General features: G+C 37.5%; 1 protein-coding gene across 2 annotated transcripts in view; it reads right to left on the bottom strand.

Moving 5' to 3' along the window:
- Positions 1-18,352, bottom strand: part of LOC145296841 (receptor-type tyrosine-protein phosphatase alpha-like) — a 978,869-nt gene that overhangs the window by 632,208 nt on the left and 328,309 nt on the right. For both annotated transcript variants that reach the window (XM_080142961.1, XM_080142962.1), the window contains exon 3: positions 11,224-11,268. In XM_080142961.1, the coding sequence (XP_079999087.1) occupies positions 11,224-11,268 (45 nt within the window). The remainder of the gene's footprint in view (positions 1-11,223; positions 11,269-18,352) is intronic.

Raw genomic sequence — 18,352 nt, 5'->3', positions numbered from 1 at the left:
CACTCCTTTCCCCATTGTACTACGTGCTCAAGATCAGAGGAGAGAGAATTGGAGAGAACTTGCTCGTTTACTGTCTTAGATGTGGTACCATAAATGGTAGTGTCGTCAGCATAAATGTCTACAAATGATGTAAGGATATGATTTGGAAGATCATTAATGTAGATCAGGAAAAGAGTTGGGCCCAGGATGGATCCCTGAGGGACACCGGCATTAATATTGTGAGCTTCTGATTTTTGCCCCTCAACTACTACTCTTATGAATCTATCAGAAAGAAATGATTTAATAATTGAGAAGACTTTTCCAGCTATACCATAGCTAGCGATCTTATGAAGTAAACCTTTATGCCATACCCTATCAAAGGCTTTAGATATGTCAAGAGCAATTGCCCTAGAAAGATTGCCACCGTCGAGAGATTTGCTAATCCTATGCGATATAACTGTAAGGACATCTGCTGTAGATCTAGCAGAACGGAAACCATATTGAGTGTCACTAAGAAGGTTATTTTTGTTGAGATGTTTGATTACTTCTGTATTTAATACAGATTCTAGCAACTTACTCATGACGCACAGGAGACTTATTGGCCTGTACTGAGAGGGGGATGAGCGATCACCTGAATTCTTAAATACAGGGCATACTGATGAGATTTTCCAGGGAGATGGGAAACTATTCTCCTTAAGACAACGTTTAAACAGTTTTGTAAGTATGGGCGCTAGTTCAGGTTGAAGTTTTTTGAGTACTATAATTGGAATACCATCAGGGCCAGTTGCTTTACTGGAATCAAGGTTTTTGATTAGTTTGGCAACATCACGTACAGATATACGTATATCACATAGCGTGTTTTCTGATACAAGAGGAAATATTGGGGGTTGGCGGTCTTGGTCGCAAAGGGTAGAATTAGCTGCAAAGTTCTTGACAAAGAGTTTGGCTTTGTCTGATGCTGACGAGATTACCTCAGATCCATTGATAATAGTTGGGATGGAGCACACGCTTCTGTTCAGGATTCTGTTTGCTATTTGCCAAAACTGGTGGGAACCAAGCCGCTGCTCAGCTACTTTGGACTTAACAGATTGAGCATACAACTCTCTTGCGTTCCTTATTACTTTCTTACAATGGTTGCTGGCAGTCCTGAAAACGGCTTTAGTTTCCATACATCTATTACGTTTGAAGCAGTGGAAAAAGTGATTTCTGTGCGCAATGGCAGCAGCACATTCTGGAGAGAACCATGGCTGGCTGTTAGGTTTTTGCTGAAACTTTTTAGAGGGTATGAAATGGTCAATACCTACAATTAACCATTCAGTTAGGTCTAATACTATAGAGGACACATCCTTTTTAAACATGGAATGCAGAGGTAGATCAGATATAAATGTACGGAAGCTATCCCAGTCAGCCTTAGTGTATCGATATACTGTACGATGAAGAGGTACGTCTGGGGACTTATTACATTTCATTTTTATCTTAATTGATACAACAGAGTGGTCGGAAGATCCAAGAGGCGACAGAACAGAAACTGAACATAGTTCAGGGCAAGTTGTGAGAAAAAGGTCTAGTAGGCTCGCATACTGGCCGTCATTATCGGGCACACGGGTAGGTTCCTGAACAATCTGAGTGAGGTCATAGGCAATGGAGAAATCATGACAGAACCTCCCCTCATCATCGGTCTTGTTTGAGTGGGTCAACCATTCGACGTTGTGAACATTGAAGTCTCCACATACGTGAATGTTAGCTGAAGGATAAGTAGAAAGGACTTGGTCAATTTTCTCAGATATGCTTTGAAAGATAGTAACTCCGCTGTTGTGGGGGCGATAGAGAGTAAATATAAATGCAGTAGTGTGAGCTAAAGCAACCCGGAAGCACATATAAGGTAAGTTAGGATCTTCCCTGGAGATGTCCCTCCCACATGGAAAGCTATCTTTAATATAGGCACATATTCCATGCCCATGGCGATCTTGGGGGTCAGATTTAGAAGTTAAGTTAGAGTATCCTGTAATTGCAAACTCATCAAGGGAAATAGCCTGTCCAATGCCAGTTTCACTTAAAAATAAAAGGTCTGGTTTAGTCTCCTGTAATTGGGTTTCAACCTCTGGAAGGTTAGAACGTAGACCCCTGATGTTGGAGAAGGAGACATGGTAGTAGGGGTCTACGTTGGAAGTTGGAGAACCGGGTTTAATCGTGTATTTTTTATTGAAACTTGTCATGATGAAATTTTGGAATTTGTGGACTAGGTCGACAGATTTACTTAGAGCAGGACAGAGAGGGGAAACTAAGAGAGAAAAAGAAACGAAGAATTTTTTTTTTTTTTTTTGTACCACATGATAAGGTAAAGCCGTAACAATTACCCACTAGTATGGCATCGAGAGGCCCCACCAGAAGCTACTGCATGGTCCAGATTCCATTCACCAAATGGCAATACAGCAGCCCCAGTACTTTGCACCTGCTGATAGGACAGCCTCCTTAGTGGTTAATCCAAGGTTCGGGTCCCTGACTATCAGGCGGATAACGTCAGCCCAGACAAAACGTTTACCTCCAGCACCCTTACTAGTGACATGGCTACAAGGATAGACATAGAAACAGAAAATTTCCACCAACTCTGCCAACTGTTCGCGCAAAAATACTGCCAACCTAGAAAACAGCTTTTTCTTCTCCCTTTGTCAGAAAAATCACTCATTTAAAAATGAGGACTGAGGGACAAATAAGAAGAAGCGAGAGTAACAGGAGCTGCCGATAACGCATCCACAATGCGTTTTCTACTCTCCATTAAAAAAAAAAAAAATAAAAAAATAACTATTAAGTATTGTACTTAATAAAAGTCCAACGGACCTGTTTAAGGGAAAGTATGGTGATAGATTCCCCTCCCACGAACTAAAAATGAGTACAATTAGGTAATCTATTTTTGCAATCAACTCGGTAGATAAATAAACATTTATGGACGAGAAAAAAAAAAAAAAAAAAAAAAAAAAAAATTAAAGCTAGCATTTAATACAACAGAAATACATAAATTAAATACTGAAATAAAATGTAGTTATTAATATTTGAATCTTAAAATAAAAAGTGCGAATTAATAGAGAAAATCACTTATCACAACAACGCATTCCGTCTCCAAACTAGTGTAGAATTTAACTTTTAATAGCGTTCAGAAGATTTTTTTTTTAAATTAACCGTTAAGAGAAAGCGTGATTTTATTCTGAACTTTAACTAATCACGTTTTAAGCAACTTATGATATAAAACAATCGGATGGGGGGGGGGGTTCTTCCGAAGTTAGTTGGTGACGTTATAAGTAATTGCGAGATAAGATGGGAGCCAGAAATTCAGTACATAATTTATGTACTTATATTTTGAAAGATTGCTCAAACTGTGGACATACTTTTTCAGGACAATGGTCCCCTTTTCAGATTTTGAAACCAAGAAAAAATCATCACGACAATAGTGAGGATGACATAGGAACTGATTAAATTGAATGTGGATAAAAAGAATTAGAGGTTGTTTCTTTTAACTGGACAAAAAAAAATCCAAGAATTGTTCACAAATGTAAATTATCTTCCTTATTTACAAAAACCAAAACAAACTTGATACACTAACATTCTGTATTCTTCAATCCACCATTTCTTTACCGCTCATGTTTTTGTTGCTAATATTGAATCCAATAAAACTGGAAGGTTTTGTCAAGAAACTTTGCTTGTTTATGAACTTACCAAGATTGTCAACAAACTCACAAGCGAAGCTGATGACCATTTTACAAGCCCTGTTAATATTTTCTTGACAACATGCCCTGAGTAGTGGTCATCTACTGTTCTACCTCCTATGGGATCTTCTGACCACTTGGTTGTCTTCATCCGATCAAATGTAAGTTAAGATTCTGATATTCCTTTCTATTGTAGAGTATACAAATATTCAAGGGCTGATTAGGATAGCTTCAGAGTTTTCTTCTTGAAAATTCCTCTACATTCAAAGAGCACTGTCAAATAAAATTTGAGGTGAGTTCTAGGGAAAACTACCTGTAATCGTTAATAGGTTGTAGAGCTGAATGTAATAATCAAAGAGGAAAGCGTGTGTGGGTGTCGTGCGGTCATACAACTTACCTTCGAATGGGATCTGAGAGAAAGAGAAATTAAAGATGGCAGCCATAGATTTATAAGGTGTAGTCTCGTGGAATCTCACAAGATCTCATCTTCCACTGCACATGTATGCAAATGGAATGGGGTTGGTTTTCTAATAAAATGTCTGTTTGCAGAGGCAGTGGGCAGAACACGTGCTGGAAGTTGAGAGAGAAAGTTGACAGTGACGAATTCTAGCTGAACTTTTGCTTATTGTATTTATTTTATTTTGTTTTGCTGTTCACCAGCCCATTTAACTGCAAGCTATTCGGCATAATGGGGGACAAATTCAACCTTAAATTAATACTGGAATTCTCCAGTACTTGACTGGGTGGAGAAGGTGGAACTGCATTACCTGTTGTCTAGTGTGAAGAATATTGAACATGTGGTTCCTCTACGTCTGTCCGGCGGGGCTTTCGCAGTATATCAACAGCTTAGTCCTGAGGAAAAACAGGATTATGAAAGGATCAAGGATGCATTATACAAGGCGTTCGTTATCGACCTCGCCAGTGCTTGGGAGCAATTTGAGGCAAGAACCTTGCATCCCAGTGAAACTGTTGAGTTTATTTGGCCGAGCTGACAAAATTGACGGTGTTGTTTGGTGGGCTGCCTGAGTGGGCCTTGGCATGCAAATTTTTGGCAGGGCTCCCAACCGGAGCAAAGCAACTCCTGCGGGCTAGCTCAAGCATAGCTTTACTGTCCCTTAACGACCTGGCAGACCAGGCCAGGACCGCAATGAAGAATACTTATGAGATGGGAAAACCGGTAGTCGCTGCTGCACAGCGCGCATTAAATGAGGATAGACCGTCCCAGAGGCCTGTCCTACACAGTGAAGTCATGTTTTATAGGTACAATGACCAGAGCCACATTGCGAGGAACTGCCGGCGGCGACTGACAGCTATTCGCTGCTACTGATGTAATGAGACTGGTCATATGGCCCAGGATTGTTCGGGAAATGGGATCGGGGACAAGGTGCCAGCTTTGACCTCTTCCCCAAACAGAAATTAGACGAGGCGCTTCCGACCATTCAGGTCTATGTCAATGAGACATTGTGCTCAGCACTCTTCGAATCTGGGTGCTTTCGCACCGTAGTGAGTGTGGGCCTCTGTCGCACAGTGGAGCGACATGGACACGTTGCGGGTTGGGCACTGTGAACATTCGTACTAAAACTGGAAATTCTGCTAACATCGAAGCACTGGTAGTACTCGATAAACCGCTCAGCTTTGACCTGCTCCTAGGCTATGACGCCATCAGAGCCTTAAGTGGTGCTCACATAACACAGATGGGGGCGATACAGTTTCAGGAGAAGGTTCCAGTGTGTGCTGATTTGAAGATTGATCAGCCAGACTTTATTGTTGAGTTTGACAGCTGCGTGGAAGTGGTTGGAACACCAGGAACCAGCCAAACTGCGAAATGAGATAACAGAGTACCATGTACCCGACCAAATGAGGCCTGCATACAAAGAGGAACTTTGTGATTGGATCAAGGATGGCTGGTTGATTCCCTACCCCTATGAGAAACTTGAACTTCCCAAAGGCCTGATTCCGCTGATGGTGGTCGCTCAGCACAACAAAGCAAAGGTGAGGCCAGTGATGGACTATCGTGAACTGAATGCGCATGTTGATGCGTTCATGGCAGATGCTGACATTTGTGCCAGCAAGTTACGAGAGTGGCGCCAGCAGGGTTCCAATGTGTCCCTGCTGGATCTAAGAAAAGCATACCTGTAGGTCCAAATCAACCCATTTAAGACGGTAGTGTTTGCTGGCAGGAGGTACTGCCTTACCAGACTAGGCTTTGGGCTGAACGTGGCACCCCAAATAATGAAGACCATTATTAACACTGTGTTATCACAGGAAGAGTCAATAAAAGATGGGACATCAGCATACCTTGATGACATATATGTGAACGAAGACATTGTGTTATCGTCACGTGTGAGGGCCAAACTGGCTGAGTTTGGTTTGACGTGCAAGGATCCAGAACATTTGGTGACTGGCGTTCGTGTCTTGGGCCTGAACGTTTGACAGGAGCGAGGGACTTTGAAATGGAGGCGTGGAACTGCAGTTCCTGAAGTGCTCGGTGTCTTCACGAGTCGAGCAGTATTCTCCTTGTATGGAAAACTTGTGGGGCACCTACCAGTGTGTGGATGGACTCGCATGGCAACAGGCATCATAAAAAGGAGGGCAAGCACAGTCACCAAAGGCTGGGATGATGAAACAGCCAACGATCTGTTGGTTTGCATGAAGGAGACCATCGCAAGGGTAAAGTAGGATGACCCCGCCAAAGGAGACTGGTGCATGCAGAGAGACAAACTGAATATGTGGGTGGATGCGAGCTCTCTGGCAATTGGTGTGCTATTGGAGAAGAATGATGCTGCAATTGAGGATGCTTGCTGGTTGCGACCAGCGAATGATGCTGCTCATATCAACCTGGCAGAGCTTGATGCGGTGATAAAAGGTATCAACCTGGCACTCCAGTGGAAAGTCAGGAAATTACGCATACACACAGATTTACTATGCATGTACCACTGGATATCGGACACACTGACAGGCAAGACTAGTGTGCGCACTAAGGCAGCCAACGAGATGCTGATCAGATGGAGGTTGGAGACCGTAAAAAAGCTGGTAACAGAGTACAACCTGTCTGTGGATGCGTTACTCGTCACTTCAAATTGCAACCTTGCTGATAAGCTCACTCGGGTGCCATGTCATGGTAGGACACCATGAAGAAGAAAGCCGAGCCAGTACCATTATGTGCCGCCTCTATTGAGGTGGTGGATGAAATCAGGAAGATACACCACCTCAGTCGACACCCCGGAATGAGACAGACATGTTATTTTGTGCAGTTGTCCAATCCGTCGATGTCCAAAAGTGCAGTGAAAGCGGTAGTCAGGGAATGTGAAACATGCCAGTCAATCGACCCTGCCCTGGCCAGATGGCGGAAAGGTCAGCTGGGAGTAAGCGCGACTTGGAGTCAACTGGGTATGGACATAACCCACTACGGTAGCCAGCACTTCCTCACCCTGATCGATTGTGGACCGACAAGGTTTGCAATCTGGCGCCCATTAATAAGACAGGATTCCTCCAGTGTAATCCGTGAATTGGAGTCTATATTTTATGAAAGGGGGCCGCCTGAAGAGATCCTCATAGACAATGACACAGCCTTCTGCAGTGGGGAGTTTAGACGTTTCGTAGACAAGTGGGGGATCCAGCTCAGACACAGATGTGCATATTAGTGTTGTGCCGATGAATCGGAATCGGAATCGGGAATCGGTTAAATCGGTAATTTTCGGGGAATCGGAATCGGCATCGGAATCGGAAAAATTTGTGTATAATTTCCGATTCCAAAATCGATTCTTTGAATATTTTTCAAAAGTTAATTTTCAATTGCTTGTACCGATTATAAATATTTATTTCTTTTAAACTATTAGTAAAACTAAACTCTATAGATCTATGTACTCGTTATAGAATGAAGTTCTCATAACAAAATCACGTAATTTCATTAAATAGTTTTTGTTTTACGCTCCCTTGACTAATTATCGCAGTTTTTTTAGGAAGATTCCGAATTTCCCAAATCGTTTTTACGGCATAAAATAAAAACTATTTGATGAAATTACGTGATTTTTTTATGAGAACTTCATTCCATAACGAGTACGTAGAATATATATTTTTTTTTATTTTTCGTTTTTTAACATAGTGTAAACTACACAAGCACCCTTTTTTAATACGTGAAAACAGTTTAGAGCTTCATCCTAGATCTAAAAATAATTTGGTTTTTAGTGGGTTTACAAATATCGTCCAAAAGTAGAATTTCAATGAGGGGGGACTTTTAAATGTAAATATAATTTCTTTTTCAATCTGAAAAATTTCTAAATGTTTTCTCTTTATCTATTTTATCCAGACTTTGATAAATTCATTGTGAGATATTCATGTATATTTTTAACTCTTCCGAAACCTTTTCATATTAAACTCCTTGAGAAATTTGGCAAGTGGGTGTGAAAAAGTATTGTTGTTGAAACCAACGGCATCGAAGGTGTTAATTACCCCATAATACTTTCAACTCAACTTTTGAGTGAGATTGGCGGGCTTCAGCGAGGCCTCCGTGATATATATATATATATATATATATATATATATATATATATATATATATATATATACTCTGTTTGCCCCCCCCCCCCCGGGAACTTTTAGGGCTAAAAACCACCCCTTTTTTAGGCTCTTTTTTTCATATTTGTCTAAAATGTGATTATGTATCTCTATTTAGTGTTTTTTTATGGTGCTGAACTCAAATTTACATGTCTTGAGGCCTGAAACATAGCCGTTTGTCCATTTTTACAAGTAATCAGCTCCCCCATGGGGGCAAAAGAGGTAAAACAATACCTCAAAATGACTCTAAATAGACAAAATTGACATATTTTTCAGAATAACTTTTCATCCATTCATTAGATTTTTCTGAAACTTGGCAAAACCATGGGCATACCTGATATACACCTGATGGAAGTATCACTGACCCTGGGAAAATCAGAGTCACAAGCCCTGGAGGTTTTAGGGCTAATATTGGGTGTGGAGCAAAAGTTGAACTTAGTCATTTTTCTGAAAACTTTTGAAAATTTTTTTTTCACTCAAAATTGTTTTTTTATCAGTTATGTATCACTTTTTTTATCACTTTATTCGATCCCCCCTCCTCACATAGAGGGGGACCATGCATGCACGGCTTGTTATATTTGTCAATACCGATTGCCGAGTGAGGGAGCAGCAAACATACCGACAAAACCCAACACTTTTATATTCTACTTTTCATTTAATTAGCAATAATGTTTGATATTATTTTTCTGGGCAAAATATTTCTTTAATTTTAGACAATTCTTTCGCTACTTTGAAAATAAACTGCATTCTTCTAAAGGTTACCTAACGAATTTTCGCAAAGTTTCAATTTTTGTTTTGTTTATTTTACGCATATAAAATAAGTTTAGATCTTCTTTAGTTTTACTAATAGTTTAAAAGAAAGAAATATTTATAATCGGTACAAACAATTGAAAATGAACTTTTTAAAAATATTAAAAGAATCGATTTGGGAATCGGAAATTAGGCACAAATTTTTCCGATTCCAATACCGATTCCGATACCCCCAAAATTACCGATTTATCCGATTCCCGATTCCGATTAATCCACACAACACTAATATAAAACGATTAGGAATTTAAAATAGACGGTCAGTTTCACAAATAAATATAACATAACATGAGCTGTAGTGTGTTACCAATTTTAAATTATGTGCGCTTATTGGGGATAGGGTGTCTACTTTTTAAGCGATTACACATGGTTTTACAACGTTGCAAACCGAACTTAATTTAGTGGGAAACACTTTAGTTAATATCCATAAAGAATTAGGATGGCCAGAAATGATGATCATTTTACGTTAAATTTATATTCGAAACTGATCTTACACTCTAAATTCTAAATGATCGCTTTTCTTTCCGCCAATTAAAAAAATGTTCTAACACGTAATCTATAAAAGTAATATTTCATTTTGGAATAGGGAGTTAGCTGCGAGAGAAAGCACAGAAAGCTCACGCAATCTCACGTTAAAAATGGTTTTCATAATAGTAATATTATTATTTAGAAATTCGTTCGTAACAATGAGATGTGGCTTTGCTAAGTGGCGTTGTTAAATATATTGTTCTTACATCGTTTTCTTATTTTGCCTATCAATCTTCGAATATTTTCCACTATTCATGTAAGTAGCATGTTATACAGTAAATACGAACTGGTACAATATAGCTTTGTTTTAAAATCAAAATAAATGTTTTGTTGTGTTACAATTTTTAATCAATTACAAGGCAAACATTTGAGATAAAATATACGCGGACATTAACCAGGGGTTTATGTAATAATTTGAAAATTTATGAAAAAACAAACAAAAAAAATCTCTAATTAAATATGTATAAATTTTACAAGAATCGGAATCGGAATCGGGAATCGGATCGGAATCGGAAATTTTGAACGGAATCGGAATCGGGAAAAATTTTGGCATCGTCCCATCACTAGTGCATATGTACCAAGTGGCAATGGTATAGCAGAGCGGTGCCATCAAGCGTGAAGAGGATCGCAGCAAGAAAACAATGCACGATCACAGAGATATAATGCAACTCCAAAGGATGGCATGACTGCTGCAAGCGCACCCACCAATGCGATTCATTGCTATCGAGTGCGCATCAATGACATTGATGTTTGTCTGCCTGATCAGCAGGAAACCCGAAGGCCATATGAGTTAGGGGACACTGTTTGGGTGAAGCCTCCCAACAATCGATGCACCAGCAGCTTTCAAAGAGGGCGAATCGCTGGCATTATCAGTGAGCAAACCGTGCTAGTCAATGGTACTCCACGCCATGTGAAGGATATCCGGCCTGCCCTGAATACGAACCAGTTGGTGAGCAGCAGTGATGGTGAATCGTCGAACGATGACCTGTGGATCCACGATGGTACAACTGTGAACCCCAACACTGATGCCGATAGTTCCAGCACCCCTTCTGAGAGCTCCGATGAAGATGAAGAAGTCCAGCCTGATGGCATAACTGTACGCCCTAACGCTGATGCTAATGGTTCTGACACATCTTCTGAGAGCTCCAATGAAGATGAATAAGTCCAGCCAATCCCTCTTCGTAGGAGTACCCGCAACAAATGACCACATCCACCATGCCAAATGTGAGGTCTGGAGAGCAGGGGGGAGTGTAGAGTTGAATGTAATAATCAAAGAGGAAAGCGCCCCCGTGTGTGTGTGTTGTGTGGTCATACAACTTACCTTCGAATGGGATCTGAGAGAAAGAGAAATTAAAGATGGCAGCCATGGATTTATAAGGTGTAGTCTCATGAGATCTCATCTTCCACTGCACATGTATGCAAATGGAATGGGGTTGGTTTTCTGATAAAATGTCTGTTGGTAGAGGCAGTGGGGAGAGACATGCTGAAAGTTGAGAGAGAAAGTTATCAGTGACGAATTGTAGCTGGACTTTTGCGCATTGTATTTGGTTTATTTTGTTTTGTTGTTTACCAGCTCATTTAACGTCATAGGTATACAATACTTGTAAAGCATGATAAAATAAACTGAAGAAAAGAAATTTTCAATACTTACGAGGCTCCCATCTTTTATCATGATGTGGTAAACAACTTCTTGGTTCTAGGAAAAAGAAAGAAATAAACATTAGAAAACTAAAATATAAATAAAATAAGCCTTTTAAAAAATCTTTAATTAGATTCAGGAAAATAAAAGTAAAATAAACATGAAATTTAATAAAATGGTCTATCATCCAAAAATTACAGTTTTAACATTTTTATGTAACATTTTTTCATGAATAAATGTTCAATTTTGAAAACATTTTTATTAGAATTTAAAAATCCTATTTTGTGAATTCAACATTAAATTTTTCTGGTTGTTTCTTGGTAAAAACAAAATGGTAATTAATATCAGATTAGGGACAACACCATTATCCAAGGCTTAATGGAGTCAATCTCTGTTGATGCTTTTCATGAATTTGAGTATGTCCAAGTTGAAGTCATATTTTATAAATGATCTACTTCAATCAAACGAACTTATTTACAAATTGAAAGCTTCACAATTTACTGCACTATTGGGCCAATTTTTTTTACTGATGAGGATTACAACCAAGACATTGAAAAACACCACCAAATTCACTTTTTATCCCAATAAAAATTGATAACATCTCTCGGTACTTCTGCAGTTTAAATTCAGTTTTCTGTAAGTCTTACTCGGTAACACCCAGTGGATGACAAAAACTGGCCCAGAAAATGCCAAGTGAGCTTATTTACTGAGAAACAGAGTAGCAATAAGATATGCAAGCAAGCAAGCAAACAAACAATATCAAATTGAAGGGGGAAAAAAGGGGGGGGTTCATTTTGCTTCAAACAAGTTTTTATTGTGACAAGGAAGGAAAATGAAATGCTTCCTTCAACCGGCAGAAACTACTATCCCTAAGAAAATAGCCTATCCTCAGGAAATTACACATTGCCCTCCCCCCTCCAAAAGTGTAACCCTACCCCCCCTCCCTATAATAAATATAAAATATATAAAAAAAAAAAACAAAAAAAAACAAACGTATTTTCCAAAAGAAAGGTTTGCAGAAAATGCATTAAAAAAAAATAATACAGTTTTTAAAAATACAAGTTTTATGAAAAATATATATATTCCAAAAATAAAAAAAATTGTTCGTTGTTCCTTAAAATAAAACTAATACTTTTTCATTAATTCACATAAAAATAACTTTTCATACAAAAAAAGAAAAGAAAAAAAAATTTGTTCACTAATTCAAAGAAACAAAACTTTTATTACAAAAAAAACAAAAAAAACAGTTAACAATAAAAAATAAATAGTAAATTTGATGAATTTATTATGGTAGGTTGTTTATTTTATTTTTTTCATTTTTGTATTGATTTCCATTCACTCTTAGTTTTTGTTGTCTGCCAGGCGTTGCCAAGCAAGACTTGCAGAAAAACAGGATTTAAACTGCAGAAGTACCTTTCTCATTACATGCGTCTGGTTCCTGTTGATTCTAACCATAATCTGCTCGGATTCACATGAAATTCAACGATGTAAAATATTGTGCAGTTTTTTTACTTACTGCTGAGACACACACAATCTGATTTTCTTTTACATCCAAAGAAAGCATTATGTTAAATTATTTAGATCGGATTTGTATGGATGGATAAATTTTTTTTGAGAAAACCATATTGATGTAATGAATATGAGTACATCTGGGTGTTTCCTTCTCACAAGATTATGATTGGCTGGTAGAATTACTTAGGAGAGAGACAGCAAAAGGTATGCAAGCCTCATTGCGGGAACACCAGGTTAATCTAAGACACCCATTCAGTACAGCAACTAAGCAGATTATTACTCAAAACCATAGCAAGACCCACTCAGCTACTTCAATGATACCTTTTGCAGGGCATATCAACATAGGAGTGAAAACAAACTCACAAGTTTGTGGAAAGAGGTGGCTTGTTACTTTTAATGCATCTAAAACCAAGCTTTTATCTTTACATCATCAATGCTCTGATCCCCATCTGGCATCAATTGAAATGAATGGCTCTCGTCTTGGGGAGGCCTCATGTTTTGACAAGCTTCTGGGCTTGACCTTTACTCCTGATCTTAAATGGAACACGTACATTAAATCCGTTGCCAAGGCCGCTGGAAAAATGGTAAGATCCTTCTATCGATCCAGTAGATATCTCACTGCTGATGCAATTCTCTATCTATATAAGAGCCAGGTACGTCCAAGGATGGAGTACTGTTGCCACATTTGCAGAGCTGCTAGAAAGGACTTATCCTGCCTTGATAGAGTTCAAAATAGACTTTGTAGCCTTGTAGGGGATGTCCTTTTCTCTTCCCTGTAACCTCTTTCTTATAGAAGAGATGTTGCGAGTTTGTCTCTGATGTATCGTTATTTTCATAGCAGGTGCTCGACTGAGCTCCAATCTATGATCCCCACCTCGCCAAACTTTCACAAGAAACACCCATCTAGCAGAAAACACTATCAATAATTCCCCCCACTCTTTATCTTTGCCTAAACCTAAACGTAGATTCCATGAACAAAGCTTCTTTCTTAGAACTGCACACCTATGGAATTATCTTCCGTTTTCCTACTTTCCAGCATATGGTTGTCTTCAAGTCTAACGTAAACAAGTTTTTGATGAGCCGTTCCATATAAGAAGTTTATCGAATTTCCATTACTAACGATTACTATATTGTCCAATTTCTAATGTACATTCTTTAACCTTTATCCTCGAGTGGCCTCTTGGCCTTGATAAGTGATGGTGCCTATGTAAAAAAAACATCTAACAACAAACTATTAAAAATGACCTCGCAAGCTGAAAAAGAAAGAAACTAAGAAAAGATTGTTGGAAAGGCTTATTATTGCTTGCAGAATATAAGTAATATTTTTCTTTACCTCCATTTTGTAAAAACTTAACAAGAAACGTATAAAAAAGACGTTTTTTATTCAATTTTTACATAAAGTAAGAACTTGCCCATTTCTCTTGTTAGTACTTAGAAAAGTTATCGTCTAAATAAATTTGACTAATTTTTTTCTTCCTTGCAAAATGGAACAGATTTTGGAATAAGTTGATGTAATGGAATGACCTAACATCCCTTCATAGATGAAATGAACTATACCCTCTCACGTGACTGAGAGAGAAGGGAAAAAGACAGAAGGAGAATAAGAAAATATGTTGAGTAACTCTGATGTCACCTGTATTCCCTTGTAAATAAATCCCTTTGTCTTTCACCCATAACCCCGTGTTTCTTGCTGTATTCTTATTTAAAGGATATATAACAAATGGCCACAGGATTCGAATTCACAAAAACGGAACTTTAAGCCAAAAACATATTGGAAAACGAAGAGAAGAAAATACTGCACGGAAAAATTCAACTACTGAAAAAAAGGCTAAGACACACAAAAAAAGTAAGTCATATATATTTTTTTAATTCAGTCTGTTACGGTCCTACTGAAAAAAAAAAGAAAGAGAAATTGACATTTCACAAAGCATTGAAAGGAACAATTTTTGAAAGTGTCCATTTCAAATTTCTTTTGTTTCATAAGAAGAAAAAAATATGGTGGAAAAGAATGCTTGCATGCTGTGTTTCACTGTCAATTTCGTGTGTCGCAAAAACCTTGTCTATGAAAGGATGTTTTTTTTGTGGTAAAAAAAAAAAAAAATACTAATCAGTAAATTTATGTAATGCTTTGTGCAGGTACTGTTAACCTTTTGTGTTACTACTTCTTCAACATGGAACAATTAGCCGAGTTTACAAAAACGATACAATTAGCACTGCCAGCTCAACAAAATCAGATGGAATTTTTACAAAAAGAACGGTTAAAACAAAATGAAGTATTAAAAACAATATTAATGAAACAAGAAGAAAAACAGGATTGTTGGTTCACTCCAGAAGGAATTGCAAATTCGCTGACAGAATTTTTATATGAACCAAATAATGGCTTAACGTTTCCAACATATTATCGTAAATACAAAAATACTTTTTTCAAACGATATCAGGCATGGTCGGATGAAGAAAAAATTATTTTACTGTTGCAAAAACAGTGTTTCCATGAAAATACCAAGTATACCAATTTTATATTCCCAAAGAAACCCAAAGATATTTCTTTTAAAGAGACTATAGAAATTTTATCAAACATTTTTGGGGAACGGGATAGCTCATTTTATACTCGTTATAGGTGTTTAAATATTTTGAAACAAGATGATGAAGACTATCACCTATGTCGGGAGAGTAAATGCTCAATGCAAGTTATTTAAGTTGAAAGATCCAAAAGAGGACATGTTTAAATGCTTGATATTTGTGCAAGGGTTAATATCCTCGAAGCATAAAGAGATTCGTTCTAGGATATTATCCATTATGAACCAAGACATAGGAATAATCTTACAGAAAGTTACTGAGGAATGCCAGAAACTGTTAAATTTAAAACAGGATAATACTAGTATCGAAGAGAAAAATGTTGACAAAATACAAAGAGTAAAACAAGGTGACCACTCTGTAAAAAAAAACTGTAAGACGTGTGGAGGAAAGAATCACTTCACAAAAGTGTGCTACTTCAAAAGCAAAATATGCTATAAGTGCGGGCGTAAAGGACACAAGTCAACAGTATACAAAAAGGAGAAATATTGTAAGCCTGAAATAAAAACCATTGATTCTAAAAAAGATTCCATGTATGGTAAAAAAAGGAAATATATCGAAGTTAGAATCAATGACCGGAAAGTAAACTGTCTTTTGGATACTGGAAGTGACAGATCCTTATTTGATGAAACAACATGGAAGAAAATTGGTTCTCCAAAGCTGCAAAACACAAAGAAAATTGCCAGAGGAATGTCTGGAAATAGATTAAAATTTAAGGGTGAATTTTATACTAATGTGACCCTGAATACAAAGACGTTAAAAACTAAAATGTATGTGATAACTGGAAAAAATTCTAATCTATTCAATATAGATTTGATGATACTTTTCAGTTTATGGGAGAAACCAATAAACTCATTTTGCCAAAGAGTAAATGTGGCAGGATCCGAAAGTCCCACACTGCCAGGAAGATTTGTTAGGGATTTGAAGAAGGATTTTAAAAAGGTATTTTCTGAAGGTCTGAGTTGCTGCACTAAAACGGAAGTGAAATTTGAATTGAAAGATGAAGCGAAATCGGTGTTTAAACCCAAAAAGGAAGGTTCCGTATTCGGCATTAGAAACAATCGAGAAAGAATTAAACAGATTCGAAGAAATCGGAGTAATAAAAAAAGTGGACTACCCCTGAGAAAATATTTTCTAAGTTAAATGGAGGAAAAATTTTCACAAAAATTGACTTGTCAGAAGCATATTTACAAGTCAAAGTCCACGAAGATTGTTCTAAATATCTGACAATGAATACTCATAAAGGATTATTTTCCCTAAAACGATTGCCGTTTGGGTTGAAAGTAGCACCAAATTTATTCCAACAAATTATGGATGCCATGGTAGCAGGCTTGGTTTTTGCAATGGCTTATTTAGACGACATTTTGATAAGCAAAAATGTTGAACATAAAAACCATATTCGGAAGGTATTCGAGAAAATAGAAGACTATGTATATCGAAAAATGTAATTTTGGTATGGACAAGATTGAATATTTGGGACAAATAATTGATTCGAAAGGTAGAAGACCTAACACAAATAGGACAGAAGCAATTAGAGACATGCCTAGGTCAGACATTGTAATGAAGTTTTGGGTCTAGCAAACTACTATAATTTTTATATCCCAAATATGCATGGACTAAGAGCACCATTAAATGAATTATTGAAGAAGAATAAAAAATGGCACTGGACAAAAGAATGTGAGGAAGCATTCTAAAAAATTCAAAGATGTTTGTTATCGGGTCTAGTGTTAGCACATTACGATTCGAAAAAGGATTTAATTGTTGCGGCAGATGCAAGCGAATATGGTTTAGGTGCGGTGCTTCTACACAGAATGGAAAATGGACCTACTAAACCAATTTCTCATGCCTCGAGGGTTTTATTACCTGCTGAAAGAAAGTACAGTCAGATCGAAAAAGAGGGTTTGGTGATTGTATATGCCGTGAGAAAGTTTCAGAGATTCATTCGTGGAAGATCTTTCATCTTGAAAATGGACCATAAACCATTACTATCGATTTTTGGTTCGAAAAAAGGGATTCCTACTCATATGGCAAATAGATTACAGAGATGGGGTTTTATTTTGCTCGATTAGGGTTTCAAAATGAAACACCTAGCATCTAGTAAAATTGCACATGCAGATGGTTTGTCGAGATTAATCCCCAGTAAAACTGAATTTAAAGAAACTGTTATAGCAGCAGTAAAAGAAGAAAATGAACTAACAGATATATTAATAAATACTGTTAGGGAACTTCCTGTTACACTTGAGGAAATAAAGAAAGCAGCGAAAGCAGATAAATGTATTAACCAGATAAAAAAAACAAGTGGGACAAGACAAAAAGAATAGAAAAGGATTAAAAGTGTTTCCATTTTCTATGTGTGATGAAACTAATGTACGCAGACAAAGTGGTAATATCGCAAGTATTACAAAAGAAAATCCTAAAGGAATTACACATGGGACATCCTGGAATCTCCTGAATGAAGGCCCTAATGAGAGGATTCAAATACTGGCCTGGAATGGATCAGGACATTGAGAAAATGGTGAAATTATGTAAAGGTTGCCAATTAGGCGCAAGATCTCCCCCCCCCCCTACAAACGCAACCTTGGCCTAAAACAGATGTACCCTGATGTATTGATTATGCAGAACCTCTGAAGGGGTATTATTACCTAGTAATCATAGCTAGTATGTCAAAATGGCCAGAAATTTTTAAATACAAACACCTTACAGCGGCAAACACAATAAAAGCGCTGGACGAGGTATTTAGTCGGTTCGAAGTTCCGAAAACAATTGTTAATGATAATGGCGCTATGTTCACAGGTCAAGAATTCAAGCACTACTGTGAGGCACTGGCCATTGAACACATTATAACACCAACTTTTAACCCTCGATCAAACAGACAAGCGGAAAGATTTGTCAATACTTTTAAACAAGTTTTAAAAAAGAATAATAACATCAACACGGAAGAAAAAAGCATTCAAAAATTCTTAGCAATATATAGGATAACACTTTGAGGTGTTTAAACTGTTGAATGGGAAAGGTTTGGCTTGAGATTTTCCCAATCGAGAGAAAAATGAAATAA

This window comes from Euprymna scolopes, chromosome 17, assembly GCF_053919585.1.
Source record: "Euprymna scolopes isolate OS-2025 chromosome 17, ASM5391958v1, whole genome shotgun sequence".
Classification (NCBI taxonomy): Eukaryota; Metazoa; Mollusca; class Cephalopoda; order Sepiida; family Sepiolidae; genus Euprymna; species Euprymna scolopes.
This window is presented reverse-complemented; position numbering and strand designations above follow the sequence as displayed.